The 12293-nt window shown below is 41.3% G+C and overlaps 1 protein-coding gene across 13 annotated transcripts in view; it reads right to left on the reverse strand.

The window, feature by feature from the left end:
* Positions 1–4188: 4188 nt before the first annotated feature.
* Positions 4189–12293, reverse strand: part of GTF2I (general transcription factor IIi) — a 91338-nt gene continuing 83233 nt past the window's right edge. For 8 of the 13 annotated variants that reach the window (XM_017735307.1, XM_017735297.1, XM_017735300.1 and 5 more), the window contains 2 exons: positions 11336–11364; positions 8568–9966 (listed from right to left, as the gene is read on the reverse strand). In XM_017735307.1, coding sequence (XP_017590796.1) covers positions 9800–9966; positions 11336–11364 — 196 coding nt within the window. In that variant the 3' untranslated portion in view covers positions 8568–9799. Of the gene's footprint in view, positions 4700–6190; positions 6266–8567; positions 9967–11335; positions 11365–12293 lie in introns of those variants that run through there. The other 5 variants (XM_017735298.1, XM_017735309.1, XM_017735302.1 and 2 more) reach the window with 2 other exon arrangements.

Here is a 12293-nt window from a genome sequence, read left to right on the forward strand (position 1 = left end):
CATCTTGTGATGTGAGAACTGAGAGGTTTTAGATGCCACTTTCAGTGAAGTTCACAGCGAAACACCACCTGTAACTCCATGTGATACACTGCTGAGCGTTCCATCAAATGTCTCACAGCTAATACATGTCAAGAAGCATGATTTTAGAAGAGTCCTCCATCTGTTCCAAGAGGAACATCCCATCCAAACAAGCTGTGTTGGTTTTGCACGGCCTGGTTTTTGGTAGGTAGCAGGGGGGCCACGGAGGTGGCTTCTGTGAGAAGCTGCTAGAAGCTTCCACCATGTCCAGCAGAGCCAGTCTCTGATGGCTCTGAAGATGGACATGGCACTGGCCAAACCTGGGCCAATTAGAGATGATGGTAACGTCTCTGTGGTAACAGATTTAAGAATAAATCAAAGCAAAGGTGGTGGCGCAGTTTTAATTCCAGCCAGAGAAGAGGAGGTGAGAACATGTGAGGAACAACATGGAGACACCAAGGTCAGTGCAGAAGGAGGGGGAGGAGGAGCTCCAGGTGCTGGTCACCAAGGTCAGTGCAGAAGGAGGGGGAGGAGGTGCTCCAGGTGCTGGAGCCGATTCCTCTGCAGGCCGTGGTGCAGCCCATGGTGGAGCAGCTGTGCCCTGCAGCCCCTGGGTCTACATGGGATGCAGAGATCCACCCGCAGCCCCTGGGGGAGGTGCTTGTGCCAGAGCGGGGGGATGCCTGGAGGAGGCTGGGATCCAGTGGGAGACCTGGTGGAGAGAGAGGGCCCCGCTCCCAGGCTGGAGCAGCCTGGCCTTGGAGGGCTGCACCCCGTGGAAGAGAGACCCCCGGCGCAGCAGTTTTGGGGGGCTGTGTGCCCGTGGGAGGGGCTCACGCTGCAGCAGTTTTGGGGGGCTGTGTGCCCGTGGGAGGGGCTCACACTGCAGCAGTTTTAGGGGGCTGTGTGCGCGTGGGAGGAACTCAAGTTGGAGCAGTTTTGGGGGGCTGTGTGCCCGTGGGAGGGACCCACGCTTGCAGCAGTTTTGGGAGGACTGGTGCTCGTGAGATTGGAACCACATTGAAGTTCACGAAGAACTGTCTCACAGGGGAAGGACTCCTCTCCTTGAGCAGCAGAGGAGATCTTGAGTGACGAACTGACCAAACCCCCTGCACTGTCTCCCTGCACTGTTGGTGGGAAGGAGGGAAAAATTAAGGACTTATTTTACTTCTCATTATCCCCCTCTGATTTTGTTAGCAACAAATTCACTTTGTACCTCTAAGCTGAGCCTGTTTTGCCCTTGAAGTGTTTTCTCCCAGTCCTTATCTCAACTCATGAACCCTTCATTAAATTCTTCTCTCTCCTCTGCCCAGCTGTGGCAGGGGAAGGCAAGTGAGTGACTTTTGTGGGTGCCTGGCATCTGGCCAGTGTCAAACCACAATGTAAGTTTACTGAGTTCATGAACTGATTCACATTTTGGGAAACAAGGCTGGGATCTGAACACAGGACCCCATTTTGAGAGAGATGGAGAAGATCCATGTCCTCCAGAGCAAGCTGGTAGCAGCGCTCTCAGCAAGGCCTCACTGCTTTGGAGGAGGACTTCAGAGGATAGATTTCAGTCAAGGTTGTTGAAGATGGAGTGCTGAAGTTTAAGAGTTTCTCAGGCAAATGGACTATCCTCTTTTTGGCACTGCTCCACCCAAAATTAGTACCAAAACCTCTTAGGATATAAGAGTTGATGGAACGAATGCCACCCTGATCTTTGTTCAAAATTAAATTTTTGATTTTTAGTAGTTTAAATTTCAGCTTAATTCATTACAGAGCCAAGGGAGGCCTGTCTTATGTCACTGATAGCAGACAGCTATTAAACAATCACAGAAATGAGAGCCTGCCGTCTTCCTTGGCTGTGGGTCTCTGACAGGACAGGTATGAAAAGAAACAAAAGAGGAAAGGTTTGAGTTTTATATGTGGAAAACTTCAAATCCCAAGAGAAAAACACTGGCCAGCAACTGCATCACAGAGATATTGGACGTCAGCTGGTGGTTATGCTGTGAGAAAAGCCAGGGTGCCATATCCAAGGAATGCCCAGTTCCACCATGGACACCCTGAATCCTACACTACTTGGATCCAAAATTCCCATTTAAGAGAAAGGAGACAGTCCGCTGCACAGGACCGGCTTTTAAAGTTCAGTAAAACATGAGAAATAAATACTCGTCTGCTTCTTCATCACCACAAACCTTGTCTACTGGGACAAAAATTAGTCAGAGCTCTGGTAAGTTGTTGGAATTTTATTTATTTATTTATTTATTTATTAGTACAGCCAATGCTTTCTAGGGCACATCTCATGTACTACTAGTTTGAAAATGAGTGAGATTTTCATACGTGGTCAACATCTCAAAAGTCTGCTAATTGTTAGGACTATAGGTAGATAATTTCTTAATATAAAATTGGTATTTGGAAGGTATAAATATTGGTGTAATTATTTTGTTGGTCTAATTTCTCTCTACTGGATATAACTCAAAATGTCTGAGACCAAAAAGAGCCTTCAGCCTTGAGTGCCAATGCACCCATCAGCACTACTGCCCACCCAGCAGTGGGCCAGACACGATGCACACCATGTAAGGACTTCAGTCCCTCCAGTAAAACCATTGCAATCACTTCCACTTCATTTTTCTTTAAGCTCCTGCATACAAAGTTTCAGTAGAGCCACTCTGCTGTTACACACTTGACAAGGCAAAACCCTGGAATTATTTATTTTCCTCTGCTGGGACCCTTTGCTCTCATTTTGAGTGAGCACTAACAACTTCACCAGCAATAGATAGCTGGGCAGGCAGCTGTGCAAAAAGTGCCTCCTAAAGAAGGCTGCAAGTAAAGAAGGGATGAACCATCCTGCTTTTTCAGAAGAGGAAGTCAAGCCAGCTGAAACCTGGAGAAAGCTGCATTAGCTCATTTCCCCATTCTAAACATGTCCAGAAGCAAGAGTGAAACCTGGTCCCAAACTACTGCTCGAGGTTTATTAACTGAGCATGTCTGTTCAAGTGATCAGCAGGCAAATGCGTTGGAGGTTATAATGTGGACAGTGCCTACATGGCTGGGTTAACAGGTAAGGTATGGCAGGTGGTCACATTCCATGGGGCTGGGAATGGCTGCTGAGGCAGGAAGGCAGCATGGCACCAACCTCCACCAGCTCCTACCTGGAGAGAAGGAAGGTAGGACCAGGATGAGCATTTTCAAAATGCCTCAGCATGGAGCTAACCCTGCCCCTGCTGACATCACCAACACAAGGTCCCAGTATTGACGTGAGAGCACCTAGATCTGTGTGGAGCAATTGTGAAACACAAGCAGATGTCCTATAGGTCTCCCTTATCTCCAGAATGACAGACATGTGCTGCTCTGAATTTACCTGCTGTATTTCAGGTTGCTCCCAGGGAATAGATACTGCACTTAATTGAATTTAAGGCTTCAAAATTTCCCTTGAAGATACAACCACCTCACCCACCCAGAGCTGAATTTCTGTCTCAAAGGCATGACTGAACCTTAATTCTTTGCTGGCAGGAAGTAACCATGCTACAGCATGTTCTACCTGCCTACAGAATTACTGCTAGGACTTGATTTGATTTAAAAGGCGTAACTGTATACTGCATGGACAGTCATGAAAAACATCAGAAAGGTCTTTATTTCTTCATCAGGGAATATGATTTACCATTTGTGCATTATGCAATCATCCCAAACTCGTGCCAGTAAAAGAGATACCTTTACAAGTAATCTGCATCTTTAGAGGTTATCATATAGCCAGAACTGTATATCTCTTATGGTTTGTGAAACTTAAAAAAAAAAAGGTGTACATAAGTCTGTTACAGGTTGTGAGGCATAACCAGGGCCACAGGGGACTTAATTTAATTGTATTCACAGAATAGTCTAAGTTTTTGACATAATAGGATTTAGAGGAGGTTGTAGCATCTTTCTGTAACTAGTTTTGGATGAACAGATGGGCATCTCCCACAGCCTTCAGCAGAAAAGCTCTCACATGAGTCCACACAACTATTGTCTATGGTAGGACTGCAAGACCAAACCCATCATATATAACTGTGTGATACTCTGATGTAACATGCACTTACTACTTTGAATTAACAGAACAAACTATGATGGGGTTTCATTTCAGTTGCTTCCCAATCCCCACACTGGAATACCGACCATTTCACAGTCCATCTCATTAATGCATACTAATCATCAAGTGAACCAGTTTATCTTTTATTTAGGAAAAACATATGAATTGTGATAAATATAATCAGAAAAATTAGCTCAAATATACAGATACTGTTGTTCAATTAGCCATTAAAGTAATAGCTGAAAATCAATGTGGAGTTTTTTTCCCCCCAAAGAATACAAACTGAACTCTTCGCAGGATTTTTTCATTAAAAAAGCATTCAGGTACAGTGAAATTCAGCTTTATAGGAAAATGTAGACAGTCTCAGCTAAGTCCCTGTTGATTTTAATCCCTGTCATCTCCCCAGCATTGCTGCAACAAATTTAGTCCTTAAAATATATTCCAAAGTAAACTCAGACATTCAAAATCTACAGTCATTCTTTGCTTTAAGTCAATTCACAGAACTGCTGAAAAAGTAGACATTTCTATCTAATAGTACAAAAAGGTTCATATAGAAGATTCTTCTCTTATACAGTTATATTACACAGCTCTAGACAGGCCCAGCAGGCTCTTCTCAGAACCGGATGCTTCTGACTAGGTAAGAGAAATTACAAAAATAAGTTAGTTTCATTGAAGCCTTGTGTCTTATTACAACTATGAGCAGTTTGTAGTCTATTTTCCAGTTCTTTAGGCCTAGATTCAGCAAGTATGCAGAAGCTGAACATTGCTCTCAATAAATAGTGAGATTAAATGTGTGCTCGAGTGGTCTCTGTCAGAATTTAGAACAAATTTTTATTTTAGTATAAATTCAGTGGATGGCCTAAAGCATCTAAAACTCTGAACCACTGCAGCATCAAACTGTGCAGCCATTGCTCAGACAACATTTCTGTGACCTTTAATTGACAAGCGAGATGGTTTTTTACATCTCACTGGCTGCAGTGCTCCCCATGACGAATCAAAGTTTTTCTGTAGTATATTGTATCCTGCCACATTCAATTTTATGACAAATACCTCCAACACAGACTTCATCGATTTCATAAGACCACCATTGCTGTGCCTGTAATGCTCAGGGCACAGACAGTTGGGATGCTGGTTTGTCAGTTCCTGCAACTTTCTACCACATCATTTCATTGTCCCGATGCCACCTTCTGTGTCCTGGGCTGTGTTCATGCCCTGGCCAAGGCTGTCCCTCGGCTCCAAAACCTTAGATGGTGCCAGGAATGAAACCCACAGGCCCCAGGCTCCACTAGCCAATGCTTCATCTAACTTTATACCAATCAAATCAAATTGCTGAATTATCAAATGCTGCATAATGAGGAAAATATTTGGGTTTCAGTATTATCAAAAAACTGAAATGGGAAGAAGTACTACCATTTTCTTTGAATGAAGCACAGGGACTCCAAACCATGTGGGTCAGCATTTTAGACTTGGTGATGTGATAGCATTGCTATCATTGTTCTCCACCACCACAAAACCATAATTTTTAGGAACAAGTGAAGTTAAAAATAGAGTAAGAGAAAGATTTGGACATTTGGGCATTGTAAATTAAACTAGGCTGTTCATAAAAGTTAACAGAAAAGAAAGAAAACTTTTAAAGGAGGTTGGTTTCTCATCACAGTTAATAGCTTTACTGAGTGTCCCCAGCTCAGACAGTACTGCAATCACATTGAAGAGCTTTCCTGCTCAATTACAATCTGGAAATATATGAGCGTTACCAAGAATAATAATGCTTTTTCACACAACCATACCAGAGCTTTTCATAAACACTAATAAGCTCAGCTTTCAGTTGCTCTGCTTCTGAGGTATGTGATTACCATCACACATTTTAATTTTTAGGCCACGTTTCTAGGACTGACTGCCTCACAAATTTGAACACAGTGTGCTTTATATTGTATTTAGATGAGAAAGTGCAAAACATCCAACATTTTATATGTGAGAACTAAGACACACAAACTAATTCACAACTAAAGTACTGGCATCTTCTGACATTCAGTATTATACTTCCTCTCTCTTTTCCCCAGCCAAAAATACAAAAATATTATTCCTTGACAGGTGTTGACTTCAATAAACACTAAATTATTTTACCTAGTATTGATAAGATCTACGACGTCAGGTCTGGATCTTGCTTTATTTGAGAATTTTCTTCTGTTTCTGTGTTATCTGTTAAAAAAGTAGTAATGAGTGAAAAGAAGTGGAACTTCCCCACCAATTTTGTTACTGTTGTACTTAAGTAAAAATTTATAAAAACATGAAAAGCATTAATTATCTTTTTCAACTATTAATGATAAATAAAAGCATATTCACAGCAATCTGATTCTGTGGAAATTACCATTTCCACTGCAATGTAAAGCAGCTTAGGATCTTGAGAGCACTCTAGTTCTTAATGAATGGAAATAAAATTGCCATTAGTAGGACTGCTTCTCTCTTAACTAGATACAGACTTTTGCATTATTCTATTTCAGTCTGTCCAAAACAAATTTTAACCCTAGCTAATTTTCAAAGCACAGTATCACACAGGAAGGCATTATGATATGTTTAAAAAAAAAATTCATATTGGCTAAAGCATTCATCACCTTTTGATACAGTTTTATTCATTGCAGGGATGCTTGGAGGTAAATCAAAGGAATCTCGTGTCTATATAGCACTGTCCATATGACCCAGAGGCTGATTCTGTTCCTTTTACAGAGAATATGATGCTGGAAGGAAATTGGTTTTTCCCTGAAGTTGTTTGGAAGGTTCGGTGTGAGAGTCATTCATCGCTACAGAGCCAAGCTGTTTCACCACATGATCATTTTATACCTTCCAGCCTAGTTCTGGAACCATTTTGGGTTCTTTAGCCACTGTGTGCCTTTTTACAAAAACATTTCTGTAGTTACAGTGTCTGAAGCCAGCTTTGGATAACAAATCCGTAACTACACTATTCTATCTCTTCCAAACCATCACATTGAAGGCCCACAGTTAAATTTCCTCCACATGACAGTATTCAGGAACAACGGTCTTTCTCCTTCATCATCTAGCTTCAGCAATCCCTGAGTTTTGGCATGATAAAGACATCTGATGTTCCAGCCTTCACAACTGTGAGCTTAAAATCTGCAGCTCAGCTCTGCTGTGACTCACTCTAACGTTTGCCTTCTTTCTGTCTTGATTGCTGCAACAGGGTCGGTCCATACTCCATGACAGACTGACTTAAAACCCTTGGAGTGAACCTATAATTCAGCTTGTAACATTCACTCCAGTTGAGAATGTTGGCTTGGCTTAGAGTTCAGTGACATGACAGGGAAACTGAAGCAATGGAGACTGGAAAGGGAATTTCCATGGAAAAGGGTACAAAAGAACAGGAGCATTGAGATTTGCTGCTTTCTCTCTGGGGGCAATGTAAGCAGGATTAGGGAATGAACTGAAGTTGAGAGTCTCAAGCTGAAAATGGCTGATGCACAGCAGCTACCATCCCAGGGCTGTTGGCTATGTTGCCATCAAGCTGCCACAGACACATCAGCAAACCCTTCTCGGGACCACCTGACACAAAGGCAGCACCCCAGCAAACTACCACAGCACCTTGGATCACCTTGGAGCCACAGCAAAGACAGCCATGGCCATCCAGGGTCATGCTGACAGGCTGGGGTATAGCAGAGGCAGCATTTACAGGAGCAGAGCACACAGCAGACAGTAGCATCCCAGCTCTCAGGTCAATTCGGTACTCCTAATGCCCCAAAAACACACGGGGGACACAAAACCTACGGCTTCCTTGGTCTTACAGAAACCTACGTACTAGAAAACACTTCACCAAAAGGGTTGTCCAGCCCTGGGAGAGGCTGCCCAGGGAAGTGGTGGAGTCACTGTCCTTGAAGGGATTTAAAAGCTGTGTAGATGTGGCACTTGAAGAGATGGGTTAGTGGTGAGCTTGGCAGTACTGGGACAACAGTTTGACTTGATGTTCTTAGAGGGCTTTTCCAAACAAATTGATTCTGGGATTCTGTTTGAAAAGGATACAACTCAAGTATGTTCTTGGACAATAGGAAAGTTGGATGTTTTTCAGAGTTTAAGTGCTAGAAGAACAACAATACTCCACTCCCTTGCCCACAATACAGTACATCCAAGCCAACATGGCATTCAGAGTTCCAGATGACGGCAATCACTCGCATCAATTGTAGAAACTACCACGCTGAATAATTGGTGCATCATTCAGGATATGAAGAGTCACTCAGAGCCTATGTATAGGCATGACTCACCAACCACAGATAATTCATAAAACTCCTTTGTAAAGTTATTTAAATAGTAACTTTTGCTGTAAAGTATTTTTCACATGGTGCAGCATGATATTACTGTAAATGAAGAAATGTGCCAGGAACCAATAAAAGACCTTTTTTTTTTGTTTTGACTGACCTGACTTTAAAAACAGATGCAACTTTGTTCAGCATTACTTAAAAAAATTTGGTGATAATAACTGAAGACAAACACTTACCTTCTAGAGATACTTCTATTTGGCTTGGTTCAGCTGGCTCTTAAATGAAAAAAAACCCAGTCAAATGAATATGAATATAGTTTCAACAAGATGAATCAGATTGGGGAATTTTCTCTGAAAAAAGCACCTCATTTTTCTTTAACAATCAGAGTCACATCTCTTTGTCTGAGATAAATTTGTATAACTTTCTATAGTCTGCAACAAAATATAAAAAAACCTGAAACATTTATTACATTCAACTATGCAACACTTTCTCTTCCAAGAATGGTTCACTGTGGCAGACATATCACCAAGACCCAGAACAACGTAACATACACAGAATACACCGAATTTGGAACAGCTTAAAGAAAGAGTCGCCACTTCTAAGCATTGTCTTTGATGGCAAGTATGTGTACTTTGGGGGAAGAGTGGAAGGTGCATAACAGAGGACAAGAAGTATGTTTTAATTCCATGCTGAGTTTTCTACTTTCTCACATGGATTGTAGATGAACATGTTCTGGGAAAAACCATTTAACCTTTTTAACACTGCAGATGTTAAGGACTGACAGACTGCAGCAAGGTCACAGACCATCAGCAGCTGATCTCCTCCCTCCCACACTTTCACATGTAAACAGAGGAGCCAGTAGTTTCCTTTATAATAATTTTCATCATACAAGTGCCCCTTATTCTTAAAATGTTTTTCAGATGTTTTCTCTTCGTTTTCCAATTTCTTTGTGTAATGATTTATTTAGTCAATTGCAAAAGTTCTCTCTGCACTACACCAACTTAGGATACACATTTTTAAAAGATGTATGAACATTTAGAAACTGTATTGGATCAAAGTGAAGTTGCCCAACCACATTTACTTTAGTTAATTCACAGCACAAAGCCAAGCTCTCCGATCAGACTAAGGTGATGTGTGTGCAGTCCCAGACACAGTCTAACAGAGGTTACAGAGCAAGCAGAAATTCCATCCAGACCCCATTGCCAGCTATGCAGGCAAAATTCACTTGGCTGAACATGCAGACATGCACATATCTGAGTTAAGCAGACATCAATAATTGGATACTGAATTGGCTTTATACATTGCCCCTACTAATCTTTCTTTCCAGCTCACTCATCATCTGCAAAAATCAAATCAAGGAACACACCAGTGACACAGCTCAAAGAAACTAGAGGCACTTTCCACTAAATTATTAATATTTAGCAGCTATAAAAGTGTTGCACACCATTTCTCAAAATTAAACGGCTCATCATGAGCAGCTTATACCTAGGACATGACTCCTAATGACATCTGCCAATAAGATGCATACCCCACCCCTCCTGAAAGAACATGTGTTACACTCTGCATCACCTGGTAGTACTGCAGCTGCTGCTGGTGCTGTAGGTGGTGCATCTGCTTCAGCTTCTTCTATCAGGTCTAAGATTAGACATGATCACTGTTTAACTTCACAATGAAAACAGTTCACATGCAACACAAGGACAACCTTTGAAACTGCAAATCCTGAAACTTGGCACATAACAGGTTACTAACACTTGTGATTGAGATGCAGTTCCAATTTTTCTGCTACAGGAAAAACATTCCCTGTCTTGCCTGCAAGCACCAAAAATTTCCTCTTAAGTTTCCACGTGTTCTTCAGATGAAGAAAAAAACATCATACTTATAACCTAGTAGGCTCAGAGCCTTTCAATCGTTCACCTTGGTATCCATCAGTATCAGATCATTTTGATCATAATTAGTGGACATAGATAATGGCCAAACCTGGTCCATGACCAATCTGCTCCCCCAGTCCCAACACACACTGACAACTTATGCTGAACTGACAACAGTTCAATGGATTCTTTCACTTCTAACTGAATTCCCTGGAAATACTACTACACATTTACTTGCCTGGAAGGCTCCCCCTTGCAAACAGACCTCTCTCCCACCTCAGAATTGCACCTAGGTCTGGTGAGCAGGTCAGTGGGAGTTAGTGGCTACAGTATCTTCTTGAGAACACCTCATACTTGCAGTGCATAGGCCTCAGCTTGTTAGCTGGAATACACCAGTGGCTGAATGTATTTGAACAAACACTGGTCTGCTAAGGCTCAAGCTGGGTAAGGCCAAATTGTGACAGTTTATTTGGCCTCTGAATTTCTAATCTGACATTGGCTCACAAAGAACACGACACAAGGGACACTGTAGTGACAGCGCTTTGTGGTTTGTTTTTTCTCCTAAATTACATCTAACAACCAGGTCACAACTACTTTAGCAACCAAAAATACTGTATCTTTCCCTCCTGCTACCCCAAACAATTTCATTGTCAGGGCCAAATTGGCCATGGCACTTCAGCTAACTACAGTCTGCCTCTCTAAACAGTTATAGATTCAGCAGAATGCAGAATTTTTCACTGGAACACAGTTGTGCAGCTACTGGAAAGCTCTTGCTTACTAACTGCTACTGTGATGGATTTAAACCTACAATGTAGAAACTCTCATGTAAGTCTGTTGCTCAGTCATGATCCTAAATTTCTTTGGGACTCTGCAGCTGAAAAATACAAAATCAGTGTCTTGCATTTTCATACCAAGTCAATGTTAATCTTATATTGTTTAAACGTAAATTTATCCCTCTGCCCTCAAGTTAACGGAATATACATGTTTAGTCAGGAAATCTTAATGAGAAATACACAGACAAGAGTTATACAGAGACCTTAACAACTTGGGGCCTCTGCCACTAAAACACAATGTAGAAAATGAGTCTTGGTAGGTTACAAAAATACATTTGTCATCAGTGTCTCATAAATACTTACGATTGTTAATCACAAGTCCTGGAAATGGTCTGGGAAAAAAAAAAAAAATTATTGACTCTAAAATGCACTGCATGGCGTTTCCTACCAATGCAACCTCCCCATACCTTCTATAACAGAGGTCAGGCTAAAAAATGAAAAGAAAATAAAGTAAAACAGAAGGAATAGCAGCTCTTGGGCACTTTGGTTCTTCCAAACTAGCATTTTGGAAAGTAACATATATGGGAGAGCTAAACCCTTCCCTTGGTCACTGCTACTTAGCAAGGGGTCACCTCTTCTTCAGGGTTCAATTCAAAAACACACATCAAAGCCCTTTTGGTTAGAATATGTCATGATTAAGGGTTGAGAACTCAGACTCCTTAGTAAAATCTATTTAAGAAATTTCTCTCTCTGAAGATAAACTGAAGCTTTTACACTCCTGTGAAGTCTCAAATCTATGATTTGAGAAGTTACAGAAACTGATAAATTTTTATTTTCAACTCCTCCTTAGAATGATTCCAAAGTTTAATCTACTCTGCTTCATGCATACAAATTAACATTGTATATATATGTTTGTGTGTATATATGTCTAGGGAGATATACACATACAAATGAAATTCTGTTATACTGTAATTGGACAATATTGTATTTTTAAATATTGAATAGAAACCAATAAGCTCTGGACTTGTCTCAAAACTTGATATTATGACTGGGAGAGCAAGGCCCAGAAAACTATAGGACTTTTTTACACATTATGATTAGGTTTAAACTCAAAAGACAGCTCACTGTAATATGCAGTATTAATAATATGCCCTTTGTCATAGTAAATTGGACATGTCCTCCTTCATTCATGCTAGGAACATCTGGGCTTCATTTGACCTGATATATTGTTACCCAAAAAGAGCCAACACGTATTTAAAGATGTACTACAACTTCTATTCTCTCACATTTATTCCAGCTATGGGGCTGTGCTCACAATCTA

The sequence above is a fragment of the Corvus brachyrhynchos genome, unplaced genomic scaffold, assembly GCF_000691975.1.
Source record: "Corvus brachyrhynchos isolate BGI_N302 unplaced genomic scaffold, ASM69197v1 scaffold15, whole genome shotgun sequence".
In the NCBI taxonomy this organism is placed as follows: Eukaryota; Metazoa; Chordata; class Aves; order Passeriformes; family Corvidae; genus Corvus; species Corvus brachyrhynchos.